At 30.1% G+C, this 17413-nt stretch overlaps 1 protein-coding gene across 1 annotated transcript in view; it reads left to right on the top strand.

Annotated features, from left to right (window-relative positions):
- Nucleotides 1–17413, top strand: part of LOC129231175 (tetratricopeptide repeat protein 21B-like) — a 97835-nt gene that overhangs the window by 22512 nt on the left and 57910 nt on the right. Inside the window, exons 5-10 of the mRNA XM_054865422.1 lie at nucleotides 356–457; nucleotides 3866–3957; nucleotides 7374–7559; nucleotides 10927–11011; nucleotides 12476–12574; nucleotides 16708–16885. Of these exons, the coding sequence (XP_054721397.1) occupies nucleotides 356–457; nucleotides 3866–3957; nucleotides 7374–7559; nucleotides 10927–11011; nucleotides 12476–12574; nucleotides 16708–16885 (742 nt within the window). The remainder of the gene's footprint in view (nucleotides 1–355; nucleotides 458–3865; nucleotides 3958–7373; nucleotides 7560–10926; nucleotides 11012–12475; nucleotides 12575–16707; nucleotides 16886–17413) is intronic.

Genomic DNA, 17413 nt, shown 5'->3' with positions numbered 1-17413 from the left:
TTTTAATTCAATATATATATATATATATATATATATATATATATATATATATATATATATATATATATTATTTAATTTTAAATTTTAGGAACATTGTAAAATTTTTTGTAACATTGAAATTCTATATTTTATGATATCTAGTATACTATTCATTTTTAATTGTTGATAAAACTTTTTAGAACCTTAAGTATTTTTGGGTGCTTTTCTATTTAAACATTAGTTTTAATAAATATTTGGTAGTAAATTTAATTATGAAACTTTGAATTATAAGTTTCACATACATTAAACAAAAACATGTCAGGTAGTTTTTGTGTTCCTGTTTAATCTGAGTTTTTTTTTTATCAACTTGTTTTAGGCTTTTTATGTTACTGGAGTTTCTTTAATGCTGCTGAACAAGCCAAAGAAAGCAAAATTTTTCCTTTCGCATGCAGTGAATGCTCCGGAGCTTTTGAAAAGGGTTTGTAAACACAATTGTTTTTCTTATTTTTATGGATTGCATTTGTAACAAGTTTTTGTGTATACGTATTGAATTAAAAATAGCATTATGAGGCATTGTCTTTACACTTTGAAAAACTGTTTTGTTCAAAATTTAGCTATTTAGTCCCAGCAATAATTATACACAAAAAACATCAAAAAACATAACTTGAAGCCACCTTGCTTTTAAGATGGTTAGGTATGAAAGGTATTCAGTATTAAAAAAACTTTGGTGGTGATGTATCTCGTTAGGAATATTATGCATGTGTGTATAATCCACTGGCATTTGGCGCACATAACAATAATAGTTTATTTTAGACATGCCATTTCTAAAATTATAAATAGAGAATGATGCTTCATAAAGATAAGTTATTCCGCAAAGTATAAATTTGAAAGGTGCAAACATAATTAAACTATTCTGTGGAAAGGTTAAAAAAAAAAACATTAAAAGAACACAGACAAGTCATGGCATGACTTTACATTGGAGATCTGCAAATATTTTCAAGGGTGTCTAGGTAGATTAGAAGGTAAAAGATTAACCACTTAGAAAAATAATGATAATGGGTCAATTGAAAAGGCATGTACCTGTAGAGATTAGAACTTATTTGGGGGGGGGGGGGGAACAGAACATATATGGGCAAAATTTATCTCTCCTAATGAACTGTCAGAGAAGCTAGATGACAATGCAAGTGTTTACTTAAACAGTAAAAAGTCACGTAATGCCTATGAAAAGGAAAATAAAGAAGACAGATATTTTCCTTTTTAGTCTCCTGCTGACGAGATTTCTCAGGATGAGAAGTGTTCAACATCTATTCACTTTTCAACAAAAACGAGCTGAGAACAAAAGGTCTGTTAAACCTACTTGATATTTTTGCGATTTTTAGGGGCATATATCACAATTTTGCAGAAATAACAATATGCAAAAACATAACTTCAATACTAAAACTCTATAACCCTGATGTAATAACATTCAGGATTGTAGTTCAAGCAGTAAAGCTGATTCTCCAATTTTGATTCCAGTTTTTAATCTTGCAGAATCAAGAAAGGGTATTGATGACCTCAAAATAGTTGATATCAAGTGCTGGAATATTACTAAAAGCAATAATAAGCTCTGCATCTATGATGTAAGTAGTCGGAGAAGATAAACAAACTTTTTGAGGAGAAAAGAATTCAGATTTTCTCTACATTTTAGGAAAATCAAATGACAATGTTGAGAATTTTTAAGATGAAGTTGGATAGTGAGTTACATGGTCCTGTACCAGTAATCTGTGCCGTTTCCAAGCAACTCGTCAGTGGTATGCCACTTAGCATTACAGAATAAGCTTTTTGAAAATATTCAGTTCTTTGAACGTTGAAAGCGGGGACATAAGTAGAAAACAGAAGGATAAATTTTCTATACATCAAAGTTCCAACAAATTTCCATGTCCATTAAATAGAAAAGTTGTTTCTATGTATCAAAAAAATCTATAGCGAAAAAAATTTCGAAACATTCTTAGATTTTTTTTCTACTTTAGACTGTTTGTCTCATGAAAAATGAAGGTTAGGGAAGAAATTATGTTCACTAAAGGTTACTACGAAACTCAGATGGAATCTGGGGTTGAGGGGTGTGTAGATGGGTTGTTGTTCCATTCTGGAGTTCTTAAATTCCCTCAAGTTTATTTCAAATCTTAGTTGCAACCAGTAATACAGTAAAATTCAGTTTCAAGTTATTCCTGTTGTCTGTTGATTACCATTCCTAGTCTTTTTAGCTTCAGTAAAAATCATTCAAGTTAAGTAGATAAGTTTTTTACTTTTCTCTCGATTACTTTGTCAAAGCGGAAATCCCCTGATGTTGCGGATCAAGCTGAATTGCCAAAGAATAAAGATGTACAAAGGCGCAAAAATGTCATTTCTGATAAATTTGATCTTTCCGCAAGCAGAATTCCTGTATTATGAGAAATCGGAAAGCCATAGTAAAAGTACTAAAACTTGTAGAAAACTCACTCAAAAACATGAAACTGCATTACAGTTAACGAAAATTAGCTTTAATCTTAATGTTTTAGGAGATTTTTATGATAAACTAAGATTATTTCTATACATCAAAATTTCTGTGCATCGAATTTTTTTCCGGCACGATGCTACTTCAATCTATGGGGGTACAGCTGTATATATATATATATATAAGAAAACTAATGAGTCCATATTGGTGAGTGAATTTAAATTCTGCTGAAATGATATACAGTTGTTAACATGTACAAACCATAAATACGAGTACACGAGTAGATATGCAAAGAACTGATCCAATTGGTCCCTGCAATAGTCTTTTTAAAGTTTTTACTTCAGGCAGCATAGTAGTGAGAAGTTGTAGGTTAGTATTTTTAGGGTTTTGGAAGTACTGGTTTAAGGGAAGAAGGAAGTACTTGAAATAGGGCTGGTCTGATTTTAACTGGTCGAAAAAAGCCAGGCTTTTTTGGTTCAAACCACTTAAAAAAACCCAGCTTTTATCAAAATCTTTTTTCTTTTTTATATTCAATATTAGACAAAAAATTATATCGACAATATAAATAAGTTATCATTGTAATATTAAGTAGTACAAAATAAGATTAACATTTACTTATTATATTGAAATCTAAGTTTCAAAAATAGGAAAAAGCTTTTTTATTAGAAACATGACTTTGTTTAATGTAATTTAAATTATTTGAAATAAATCTTATTCAAAATATAGCATGCTACTGCTACTACATGAAGTAAACAGAAGTTGAATTGAATCATTTAGTTTTTGTTTTCACATATTAAGGTGTGTGTGCTAATCTATAGGAACAGAAACCTAAATTATGGTTTTTAATGAATGCAGACTTTGATAATGTTTTACCAATACAGATCAAAATTTATGAAAAATTAAAATAATAAAGCTTGAAAAGTGGCTAATTATTGCATACAAGTGTTTTAAGGTTAAAAGTAAGCCATTTTCAATGTTAAAGCCATCAGCTTAAGGGGACGGCCATCCAACAAATGCATAAAGAGGTTGTCAGATGTTTTGACTGGTTTGCGGTTCTTGTGTATATATTCCTTTTATTATTTTACTTTCAGCAAAAGTGTTTTTTTTTTTATTACTTATATTGACATCAATTACCTTAAATATAAAGAGATCATTCATATATAATTTTTAAAAGCCAAAGAAGACTTTAAAAAAAAGCCTCCCCCCCCCATTTTTTTTGGAAAAGGCCGGCCTCTTTGCAACACTAAATGATTGTGAATAAAATTCCATGAATGTTTATTAATGCTTGAATTTATTCATATGTTATTCATAAAAAGTAAGAGTAGATATATTTTGAGGATTGGTAAATTTTGGTTGAAAATTAATTTCCCATTATATAAACATCAGTTGGGTTTTGTTTTGTATACATTACAGGTTTCTGTACTAATGGGCTGGATTGAACTGTTAACTAACAATTATGGACCACCCACCAAAGAGGCATGGAAGCATTTTGAACAAGCTGATAAGTATGCCAAACTTTAGTTTTTAAATCCTTCTTAGCATTTTGTTTGTATTATTATCATTATTTTATTTTATTTTTTTTTTTTGCTGATGTAAGTATTTTAGCTTGCATGTACCTATGTATGTTTAGAGAGTAGTTATTGTTAATAAGCCTTAATTTAAGAAAGTTCCCTGAAGCTTTGAATCATAAAAAGATTAAATATGATGGAACAGGGAACCTCCAAACATGTGAAATTTAGTGAAACTGCAATTATGTTTTTTTTATTGTGCTTGTGCTGGAATAGTTTAGTAAAACTGTTTAGTGAATTCATTATTTGTTTGGACCACAAATTAACTTATATTCATTTGCAGTCTCTTTTCTGGATTACGTTATATTAAAATAATCTGTCTAGAGTGTTCGCCATCAGGTCTTAAAAAATATGACAGTGTTGATTGTTGAATGTGTAAATGTAGTGACTTGATGAATATGAAAATTAATGCAAATATGTAGAACTGCTAAAACATAATTAAACAGATTCTGTTTTGCATTGCATCTGCTGAATAAATATTTAAAAAATATGATAATGTTTAGTAAATTTCATATCAAACATTCAAGGCTTGAAAAGCTGAGAATAAAATGCAGATTAACAATGGAAATTACTTTGTAATTATATATATTTGTTAAAAGTGTAAATAAAATGATCAAAAAGTTTAAAATTATTGGGGAAATGTTTGTTTACTTGAAGTCTTACGACTTACTAGAGGCAGTGAGCGATTCTGTGGAAGAGGAAATTTTTTGACCCTCGTAATAAAAGATAACACACTCATGCACACAAAAACACATATGTTAGAAGTAGTTTTCAAGACTTTGAGAATAAATTCATCTTCTTTCTGAATTATTGTCTCCTTGTAGGCTCCTTTTAAAGTATTTTCTTAAACCTTGAAATTAATGATTAAAAGCAATTATAAAACTTGGTTTATTATCCACTGAATAGTTGCTTTATTTAACTTTATGTGATATTTTTAAAAGCCTGGCTCTTAAAAAATTTTTTATTGGCTGATTTGTTTTTGTTGTAACTCATGTGAACTAAATTTTTCTATTTACTATAATTTTAAAAGCATTTTTAAAATTATGCAGATATTAGGAAATGTTACCTTGGAATATTTTCTTTTGTTATGTTTGTAGAGTTAGAAGCTACATACTGCCCTAGTCAGGTAAACAACAGTATCTGTAAATTTTTCATTAATTTTATTTTTTTGCATTTTTGTCATCCATTTTACTTTTACTTTATTGAACAATCTCTCATAGTTGGTTTCCACTGAAAATAAAGCATGAAAAGAATTTCAAATACGAACATTTTACTAATGTTTGTAAGGAATCAACTGCATTTCTTCAAACATCTCAAAAACTCAGTTTTGTAGATATTGTCCTTTACCTGCCCATGGTAGTACATATACATATATACACAGTCAAACCTCGTTATCGCCACACCTGGATTTCATGACACTCCAGATGTCAAGTCACTTTTACAAAGGCCCCGAACTTATGCCATATGATGTTAATGTTAAGTGGCTCCAGATTTTGCAACATTTTTTTTTTTTGCAACTCCAGTTACAACAATACTTCAAGCTGCACAGGATGAATCAAATTTTTCTTTGCAATGGAAATATCTTTAGTAAAATAATGAAAACATCTGGAAAAGTTTATTGTAGGAATTTCTGAGTCTGACAAGAGACTTGACCACGCATGACACCTCATGGCAGGGGCGAGTAGATAAGTTCTGAAAGCTACAGGTTTCAGACTTTGACAAGAGGAACAATAGAAATGAATTCAAAGTAGGTGGATTTTAATACTGGACTAGGACAGCAGTAGGAGAAGAGAAAGACCATAGCTACCTTCAGCTTTAGGTGATCACTGCAAGCTTCTCCCATGAGAGAAAAAGAGATAAGAGCTCTTCATTAGATTGAAAAGAAACTCACAACATTAAAGTGCAAAAAAGAATTAGAAAGCATTTTTCCACTTTCAAAAGGTGGGCAAATCAATAGGTGGGATGTCAAAATCTAATAAAAATTTTGAACAAATTGATTTCTTTCTTGCTGATAAGTACAGGGAACCCTTTTTTAATTCACTTAATAATCAACTCCGTGGAAAGGAGGAGTGTTAAAATTATTATTCAAAAGTTAACCAAACCCTCATTGGAAAGCATTTTAGTGTTGAACAAAAAAAAGTGAAGTAATTTTGTTTCTTTATAGTTTTAGCTCTATCCACCAACAATTCAAACTTAGCAGTAGTAAAATCTAATTAAAAACATCAAAACTGCTAATTTCTTGTTAAATATGTAATTTTATTATAAACTAATGTTTAATTATGACTTTTTAAAATATTCCGGTTATGACGTCACTCTGGCTATGACAACACTTTATTGACAGTCCCAAAGATGACGTGATAATGAGGTTTGACTGTATTTATATATATGTATACACAATAGTCGAACCTGTATATCTCAGAAACCTCGCTATGTTGAAGTTTTCATTTTTCCTACATTTATAGTAGTAATTCAATGTTTAAACCCTTGTTTATATCGAATGAAAATTTCCCAAAACCTTTATGTCTCAAATTCTGACCACACTGTATTTCTTGAATTCAATCCCCAGCAATCTTAATTAACTGAAACTTAAGAGACAAAAAACAAATTTTCCTAACTTTAACCTCAAGTCTTGTAATACATATAGCTCAAGGAAAACTATATGTACGAGGATTCTGTTTTTCAGCGATTTCATTCACTCGGAAACCTTGGGGAAGGGGGCAATGTCGAACAGTGAAAATGCTTCCTGAGTCTTAATTTCGAATTCATTGATTCTAGTTTTTTTTTTGGTTTTATAAGTTTATACCCTTCCAATTTTTATATTATTATGATTAATAAAAGATAAAAATATCAACACTTTTGAATGAAAATTATTTAAAGATAATTCTCATCCTTAAATGCATAAACTTGCTATTAATACAATCATTAAAATTTGTAAAACGTGTAATCAAAGCATATGATATTGAAAAAAATTGAACAATATTAATGCACAAGAATACTAACTCTGATTTTGTAACTTTTATCAAAATCTCAGTATCTCGAAACCTCTGTATCTCGAATTTTTCTTTTCTTCTATGGGGGGAGGGGGAAGGGAGATGCAGAGTCCTTGGTTTTAACGTATACTGGCAATCTTAATATCTGTACCTCAGAGCCAGACTGACGTGAGTCCAGACATTCCGATTTTTGGTTTATTAGTGCATTGTATGTAGAAGCCTATTCTGCATGGAGCCATGTCAACATGATTCTTAAAACAAAACTCATTTAGAAATAGAAAACTTTAACTTTAGAAATAAAAAATCTAACTTTTAATACTGCATATAACGAATGTCTTACTTATATTCTTGTTTCGTGAATAGCTCATCTTCTGAAGCAGTATTTGGACGAGCTAAATATTATGAAAAGCAGAAAAATTATACTAATGCATTGGAAGTTTTGAATCAAGGAATAGTGTTGTTCCCAAAATTTGTTCCCAATTTCATTGAAAAGATGAAAGTACATTTGATGTTAGAAGAATGGGACCAAACTACAGTTACAGCTCATCGGTACATTTTATTCTTCTTATGTAACTCTCTCTAGCTTTTACTTTTTATTAAGATGTTTATGTATTAATTTTTTTAGCATGTAATTTCATTTAGGATTCCTGTTGTTATTTTTTTCTTAGAATCATGTGTTGCATAAGGAAACCTTTGGTGAACAAAAATCTCTTGTTTACGTACATGCTTATTTCTTCTTAAAGTCTTGCTTAAATTACATATCGCTCCTTTGGAAGAAGTTATTTTCTCAAAAACCATTTTGTTGAATAAGAATCAAAACCCAAGCAGATATTCTACCTAGTGTTTACCCATGTAGTCAACTGCTTTAAATGTATAGTTTGAGAAGTAGGATATACTAAATAATTCTGTTTCTGCTTTTGTATTTGGAAAGTAAAAGAATTGGAATCAAAATTTTGGTTCCAAACTAGTACAACTGTATACAACCAAGTAATGAAAAGCACTATCTTAAAACAGTCAAGTAATGTTCAAATAATGTTGCTTTATGTTTAGCATATATTTTCTTATTAACTAGTATTATTATTTTCAGATAGCTTTATCATTCACAGTCAATTTCATTAGTATTTTTTGGATTAGAGGTCAATTTCAGCTGTAATGGAAGTTAATTTGTAAGCTGAAACTAATATAATTTAAACAGTATTTAATACTCTTTTTAAAAATATGATATGAAAACTTTTTTAATGAGTACCTATTTTTAGTTTTTAAAATAATGTCTTGGAAAGAATTTTCGGATATGGAGTTTGTTAAATGAACAGCATCAAATAAACTTTGTGCTACAATATGATTAAAGTAAATAACCAACGTATCAAGTAAATTCTGGAGAAGATTCAGCAACTAGCTATTTCAACTCTACAATGGAGCCTCTTCATTAAAGCAAAAAGCCCACCACATAACCAGAAAGTTGCGAGTGAACTGAGGTCAACTACCTGGACACCAGTATTTGTATCAAATGGGCCAACCAATAGGAATTCACGATGCAAGACGACAAACAACCAATTAGCAAACAAGTCAATTTGTACGACAACACACGAATGCAAGCACAGACTTGGTTATGTTGGTCAGACTAAACGTGCTCTCAAGCTCCTTCTGAAAGAGCATAAAAATTATAAACAAAAAGAATGTGCTTGTTCTTCCATCACTCAGCATTGTTGGCAACTGTTTTGATTTTTTGTCTGCCACAATTATTTGTAAATGTTCTTTGGTGTATGACCTCGATTCCTGGAAAGCTTACAGTACTTGGAAAAATTCTCATTCCCTAGTCAATGATTTTTCCAGCACTTCATTTTTTCCTGATATTTGGAAGCAATTTTTATAATTGCTTTTTCAGGTTGCTTGTTTTCCCTCATTCTTCTTGTTTCCTGCCTCCTGATTGGTTCTCTCTCTCCTTTGCTGCTCGCCCCGGGGTTGACTTTTTGTTTGCTGATTGGTTTTCAGTCATCTTGTGTTGTGAATTGCTCTTGGTTGGCCCATTTGGTGTAAATACTGGTGTCCACGTGGTTGACGTCAGTTCTCTCACTACTTTCTGGTTGTGTAGTGATCTTTTTGCACTGATGACTGCTCCATTGTAGCCTTGAAATGGCTATTTGCTGTATCTTCTTGAGAAATCGTGCTTTATCCAGGTTGTTTTTTTCACTTTAATCATAGAGTTAGTTGTAATTAACAAAAAATAGAGTACAATTAAAGTTGGTACATTCTGTGATCAACATTATGACTGTAAAAGGTTTAGATGCTTTTGAGACTATTCTTATAAAAATTAAATGATTGAAAACTCAATGGTTAAACTCAAATATTTTTCCACTGGCTCATGTTAAAATCTGGGAATTTATTACAATTTTCAAGACAAGTCTACCCCTGGCGACTAAAAAGTTGCCTAAATCTACTACTTTGGAGCAAAAGTGACTATGGTACCATTTTAGCTAAAATATGGGCAAAACTTACTAGTTTGCAAACAATTTTTGTAAAGGATTCACATTGTGGTTGTTAATTTTGTAAAAAGTAGTTCTTATGATTGTGATTTTGTGATAGGTTCATTTCTGGTACTACTATTTTTGAAATCTGCTGTTTGCATTTTGAATGAGTGTCAATAAAATTTTGGTCTTTAATTTCTTTCAGCCACATTTCATTCATTTCTCTAAAACTTTCTAATTTCCATGTGATTGAAAATGTCGTGAATGTAACATTTCAAGTGCTTTTAATACAGTCAGTTTTTTTACTGATGTTTAGTAGCAGTCAGACAATACGAAATTATACCAGAATGTGTCAGTAGGTATTTGTTTCTTTAGTGTTCATTTCAAATTTCTGGATTCAAGTCTGGAAAACCTTTTTTTCAGGTTTTCCCTCAGATTTTTTAGAGAACATTCTTTGAAAAATGGGGCCCCTGTACGGATCTAACTATCTGCTTTGATTGGTCTCACTTACATAGCATGCAGCCAATTTTTATTTTTTATTTTTTATAGAAGTGTCATTACATTATTATGACATAAATACCATTTCTTTCAGAAAATGGGAGACTTTTTTCTACTACTGGCAACAACTATGGAGACTATTTTTCATATTTAGCCTGTAAAAGGAACTATTTTTAGTAGCAGAACTGAGTAACAGTTGTGTCAAGACTTATAAAAATATGATTATTCTGCAATTTTAAGTTAATTTTAATTAAGAACCATTTGTTAAAATACTAAAATGTTCACCTTTGTGTAGAAACAATTTTAAAAAAAAGATGATGTATTAAAGCAAACATTTACAACAATTTTAAATACATGTAACATACATTTCAGGGTTTCGAGAAACACTTATCTGTGATTGAAGATGTGAGCTTAATCTTCAGGCTCAAACGTCAGATGGTTAAACATCTCTGCTCTTACATATTAAACTTTATAGTTTTAAGTAGCAAAGAATATGTAATACCAAATAGTTAACAGAAAAAAAATATTTTACTACAGTGACCATTTCTTTTTCTAGGGTTGACCATAAACTTTATAAGGGTAAACATTAACTTATTTTGACTAAAGAAAGGTTGTCTTCACAGTAAATAAATGTGAGACACTTCAAATGTGCATGCACATATTTAATGTTACTCAATAAGTTTAAACAATTACTTTTTCTCAGGAAAAATAATATTTTGAAAATAACTCAATTTTTTATTGTTTTAGTTCAAGCTCTTTATTTATGTTAAAACTTTTATACATTGTTTTTATGTCCTTAAATCAAGATATACAGACGGTTTAGAATGCTGACTAATATTTTATTATGAATCCTTTTCCTCCTTTTGTGCTATTTGTGTACAAAAGAATTGTAAAATTGAATTTAGATTATTTTCGTGCGTTCAAGTTTTTAATAACTGAATCATTCAATTTAGGGCTTTGTCTTTGGATGAAAAGTGCATAGAAGCAGCAACGTTTATACTAATTCATTTGCTGACTCATGGTGGAGATAATAATGAGGTATATTTTTAATTTGATTAATAAATTGACCTCAAAGATTACATACAATATTAATCATTAAACATGATAGATCTTTTGTGCCCATTGTTCATAGCTGCTTGATTTTTCTCTGACATATTCTTATTTGTACCAAGATCAGTAAATTGGAAGAAAAATCAATATTCTAGCTAGGCTTTAAAAGAGAGGGATGTTGGATGAAAATTATCTGTAACTGCATTTGCCCAAACAAAGAAATACAATGACATTTTTTTTTGTGTACAGATTTAAGAAATAAGCAAATAATGTCATTCAATTGGTAAAGAATTTGTGGAAGAAATTTTGTTCAAGGAATAAGGAATTGTACCTTAGACTCTCCCCCCACCCTTGACAGCAAAAGCGGTTTCCTTTTGCTATCACACAATACACTCACTGCAAAGCCTGATTTGCATTTTGAGTTTTAAAATGCACATGCAATAGATTTAGTTTGAGACTTACAACCTATTTTGAATTTCAATCATCAAAGTATTTTATTAGTTTGGTAAAATCCACTACACTTTGAGAACTTGGTATGCTTGATCACAGAAATATGTAAAGCTGAATCTCACTGTAATGTGTTCATGATTTTTTTTACAATTTATTTCGTTTTACAGTAGAAGACCGTTATAATGCACAGCTTTGGACTAGAGCTTTTGCGTTATGCAGGTTTTGGCGTTATATAGATCATTTCTCAAATTTTGAAAATAACATTCAAAATATCTATATATTTGCACTTCAGAGTAAGTTTTAATTGTTGTGAGTATTGAATGACTTATTATGCAATGTAATATATATATTTTCATTCAAAACTAAATATATTTCAATTTAAAAAAAAAAGGGAATTATCTGCACTGCTGTTTGCACAATAATTGTGTTTTCAAGAACAATCTGGCACTTTTTTTGAGTACTAATTTTCATTTTAAAGTTTTGAATTAAGATGGAAAGATGAAAGACTGGTTTAAAATTTAATTTGCCTAAGAAATTTTATGTTCGAAAGGCAGAACAGAGGGTTTTTTTTAAACTGCAAAGTTTATTGTTTACATCAGAAAAGTTGTGTGGTTTATAAAGATTAGTGTTATATAGGTTGATGTTATAAATGTATTTGACTATTTCTTCATTAGTCATCTGCATTTGTTTGGAATTTGTTTTAATACTTGCAATGGAACATCGCTGAAATCTTAGCATACATTTTTTTTAATTCATGAAATTAATGATTTTTAGTTAATTATTTTGGTTTTTCTAAGTATGATTTAATTTTCTGCAAAATATATTTTAGTGAAATCTATAATCATCAATCTTATCTCTTTTTAATCCTTTTTCTATTGAATGTATCATGCTGATTGTTTAGTTTAAGAGTTCAAGTGATTCAGGTTTCTTGGATATGTATGAGTCTTTAATTTTAACATCGAGAAATTTTTATAAATTCTTTTCTTTTTTGTTTATTTTCAGATTGAAGGCAAGTTGAAATCGTTATATAATGCTATAATGACTTGGGAACCTAAAAATCCTCTTCTACTGTGTGAAACCGCTCAAGTTTTAGCAAGACTAGTAAGATTACTCTAAATTTATTACATTTTTTACTGTAATTTTTCCAGGTTTGCTGTTTTATTTTGAAAAATGAATGGAGTAGACATAGTTTCAATATTCATTATATTTTTGTTAGACTTTGGCATTAATTTTTCATGGACCAGTTTTTTTGCATTGATAATACTTAGATAATACATACATGGCCTGTCCAGAAAGTAATAGCAGTGAGTCGATTACATGATATTTATTGATCTAATAGCTGAAATACACATAAAGCAGGGTTTACATTGTGGAGAAAAGAAGGTAAGATCCCCCAGTCTGACCAAAATTTTGAATTGAATTTTTAAAATGGAAGTGGAAGTAGTAATTTTTTTATTGCTTGAATATTTTAAATAAAAATTTATTTGAAAAAAGTATTTGCATATCATGTGGCATAAAGCTTATTTAACGAGCATGCATCAAAAGTTAACATTCCATTTGTTTGTTAGAATAAATGTGAATCTTTTTATTTTAGGGAGGTCTATTATTTTTTTAAAGAGAAACTAATCCTGAATTCTCTTAATTTCTGCTACATAGGCTTGATACTTTTTTTAAACCAATCATTTACCAAATGGTGTGCTAATGAAACGCTCTCAGTAGTTATAACAAATGTATCAATGGCTCCAAAAAGAAAAAAAAAGGTTAGAAAATGGCGATTTTGCTGACAAAAATGGGTGTTCGGGTTTGCCTTTTCATAAATGCAGCGTTTGAGAAATCTTGGTAAAGGCTTGGTCAAATTTGAAACATCTGTTATGGTATGGAGATGCATGACAGCTGCTTTAACTGGTCAGTTATGTATCTTAAAACAAGCTGTATATTCCACTTTATCAAGATATACTTGATTATTGCATGATACTATTTTCTGAAGCACAGCAATGACACATTTATCTTTCAGCAAGAATCCACTTTGTGCCACATCTCTAAATCGATTCACATATAGGAAGCAGAAAGAGAGATTGGTAATTAACTGACCAAGCAACTCTCCCAATCTCAATATGATCAAGAATTTGTTGCATAGTCAAATCTAAAGAAAAATGTTCAAGACGAAGTTTCCACCAACAAAACTAGACTCATTGGTACATTGAAGATAGATGACATATAACAGTATTAGTAGCAATGAATGTGAAAAACTGTTAAAATCCATGTCTGCAAGGATTAGAGCCGTGGTTTTAGAAAAAAGTGATGCCACAAAGTATTGATGTTGTTTTGTTTGAAAATGTTTCTTTCCCTTTTAATTTTAATATTCTAATTCTTTGTCTCAATGTAAATTGTCATTGCCATAAACTTTTAAATTATTCTGGCTGAGATTATTCAAAACTACTGAAGGGATTTTAACCTTTTTTCACCATAGATAGATACATTATGAGGGAGCAACTTAGGCTGTAATTTATTCCTTAAACACTTAGTTGTAAAAGGTTATGGTGGAAAACAGTAAATTTCATATCATTTCCCCATTAAATAATTAAATTCGCAACTCCAATAAATTATAGGGGGCACAGCAGCCACTGTCTAGTGGTGGATGAAAAAAGGTGAAACAAACAAATGCCATAACTTATAACTTGCTTTGACGTTTAGTGAATGACCGTACTTTTTCATCGTATTTGTGTGAAGCTTTCTTTTTTATTCTTCTGAAATTACATTACACCACAAACTGCTTGAAGTTGGAAATTTATCCCAAAGAAAACTCGTGGAGTGGAATGTTTTACCTTTTTCTTTAGTATTGGTAATCACTGCAAGGTAGCATATTCGAACTTTGAAGTTGTGAATATAAAACCCATTGTTACAAAAATTCGTTGCCAAACAACAGCAATAATAAAAGTAATCATTATGAAATTTTTGAATCGAGGCTTCTCCGGAGCAGACATGAGTTTAAAGTCGTTTAAACATTTGGAAACTCTACTTTTTGCATCCTTAAAGAAACATAGTAGAGAGCTTTTTTTTTCTTTTGAGTGTGTACTATTTAATTAAATAAAGCGCACGATTTTTTCAGTGATCTTTGTTTTTGTTAGTTCATATTTTGGAAATTCTTCAGATTTTTATATGCTTAAATTCGTGCTTTCGTTTCTAAATGAATATTCGTTCGTTCTTTATACTTATTGCTATTTTACTTTAACGGTTAAGGAAGAAGCTCGATTTTTAATCACATCAAAGTGATATGTTTTGAGTTCTTTCAGTTAAAACAGAAAACGAAAGGAAGTAGTGATTGTTTCTTACATTTATTTCTGACCCAGGCAACGCCGGGTATTTTTGCTAGTTTATAAATATGGTTGGAAAACAGTACATCAGAGAAAAAAAATAGTGGAGACGAAATTTGTATAAATTGTACGGAATTGTCTAGAAAACTGCATCCATCTTTATGTCTTGTGCTGCCAACGTTTCATGCATCCACAGGTTGTGACTACGCAGCTTCATTCTTTAATAAAGGTAAAGTAAGGCTATATAATGTTTTTGTTAATCATTCAAGAATTCAAGAAATTTTCCAGTCGTTGACAGACCCTAATGACATTTTTGATGATAATAAAACTGCAGTAGTTTTTATGCTTTATGTTTGAAATCATTTATTGTCAGAATGTAAATACTGGAAGATTGATTTTGTTCAATAAGATATACACTACAAAGAAAAACAATGAACAATTTTTGAAAAAGTTAAAGGCTTCAATTCAACTCCTATTCTTCCATGCTGGAAATCTTTCAAGCAAAGATTGCTGCCAATGATCTTTGTCAATTCAATGTTGATAAATGCAATGAGTCTAATGTTTGTGATGATGAAAGTGATGGCTGCTATGAAAGTAAGAGTGATTATGAATCTGAATTTGAATAGATTGTACAAAAATGTATTGTACGTTTTATTAATTATTTAGTCATTTCCCCAATGTTCCATTCAATTTATATACCTTAAGTAAGCTGTTGGATATGTATTATATAATTAAAAAAAAAACATGAATAAAATTATTTTCTAAAGCATTATCTGTATTATATATTTGTCTTAAACATAAATAATTGGGGTTATTATTTTTCACAAATACTAATAATTTTTTCTAATTTTTTTAGAGGAAAGACATTTTACCTTTTACTGAGAAATAAATGTTTTTTTTTTATGTATATAGGATTTAAAACGGTCACCATACAAAAATTTATTGTTCATTTTTTTTTTTTTTTTTGAGCATTTGAAATTTGTTTCTACTATTGTTTGCACTATTGATTGAGAACACTAGCAATTGATGCATGTGCAATCACTTTAAGAATCCATACAGCTGAGTATTTAATATAAAAATTTGATTGTGTCATTATACTTCATGAATGTAGTAATTTTGCAAACGAATCTGAGACTATTCATAGCCGCTACAGAAGCAAAGCTCAATGACTATGAATGTTGAACAAAAGTGATTTTATTCAAATGCATCTTATAGTTTAAACTGTTCATGCTACTAAAAAAACAATTGAAAACTATTTAATTTGACAATTGCATTTTTCAAATTCCTTTTAGATTTTGGGCATGTGCTCCCTGTGCCCCCATCCCCTACAAATAGCTCAGCCAATGAGCATACTAGCTGAGAAATACATCCATCCACCATAAGAAATTCTTGATACATTTTAGTGGAGTACTCTGAATCAATGAGTAGATAACTTAGCTAATTAGGGAGTTTCCTATCTTTACATATCCACACTAGCCTATTTATTACCTTTCCAAAAGCTATAAAATAATTATATTGTGAGTTTAAAACATGACAGGTGGTTTCCTGCAATTTTATTTAGTTAAGACAATAATCCTTAAGTTTCAACTGTATGACTTATTATTTCAAATGAGATAAGAAGTTCATTTTTATATTTGCAAAGAGAAAATAAACTGGTACCTTTTAAAGTAGTATTTCGTGATAATTGCTTCACTGGGTGCCATATAGTAAAATATAAGTTAATTACATTTCTTTCAAAATCTTTTTACTGGGTTTCTAAAAACTCATTCCGTAACAATAATGTACATGAATGCTGTTTTGCCATACAACAGTATTATATTTTTTTGCCAAACAATGTAAGTATTTTCTTTTTATTGAATATTATTTTGTTCAAAGGAAATTATTCACTTTATAAAAGTTTCGTTTCAATATTTTTTATAGTCTGGCTCATTCACACCTATATTGGAAGCAAGTTTATCTATGGCTAAAAAAGCAGCAGATTTAAGGCCAACAGATCCTGAAATTAATGCTGAATATGGCTATCTATGCTTACATTCTGGAAAAATTAGTGAAGCTTCTAAAGTGTTTAAAAACCATGCTTGTGCTCGATCTGTCCCAGGTGATATTTTTAGTTCTGTGGATGCATGATTTCTTGTTTACTGTAAACTCCCGATTATCTACAAGCAGATTATCTCCTTGGGGGGTTATCTGCAAGTCATGTAACCATCATAAGCATGTATTTTTGCAGTAAAAAGCAAATGCAATGGCAGTTTTTTTTGAATTACTGTAAATAAACTCAGCTGTTTTTGTTTTATTTTTTTGTTGTGCTTTCTTCATCATACATACATTTGTTCTTTATTGATGTTTAGTTCTGTTGTGAAAAAATACAAATCATTTTTACTGCACTGTATATTTTCACTGTTTGAAGAAAGTATTATGCATCAATACAGCTAAGTTTTTGAAGAAGGGCAATTTTTACTTTATTTGTCCCTCATTTTAGTCTTTTTGCAGTATATCCGCAATTTTTATTATGTGCGGCACTTGTGTCACCCTATTCTGTGGATATTCAGTAGTTTACTGTAATTACTTTTTAATTCGTGTTTTGAGTTACCTAAGTTGTGCGCATAGAATTTGGAGAGGTTAGTTA

Source organism: Uloborus diversus, chromosome 10 (assembly GCF_026930045.1).
Source record: "Uloborus diversus isolate 005 chromosome 10, Udiv.v.3.1, whole genome shotgun sequence".
In the NCBI taxonomy this organism is placed as follows: Eukaryota; Metazoa; Arthropoda; class Arachnida; order Araneae; family Uloboridae; genus Uloborus; species Uloborus diversus.
Note: the sequence above shows the minus strand (reverse complement) of the source record. Positions and strands in the feature narration are given on the sequence as shown.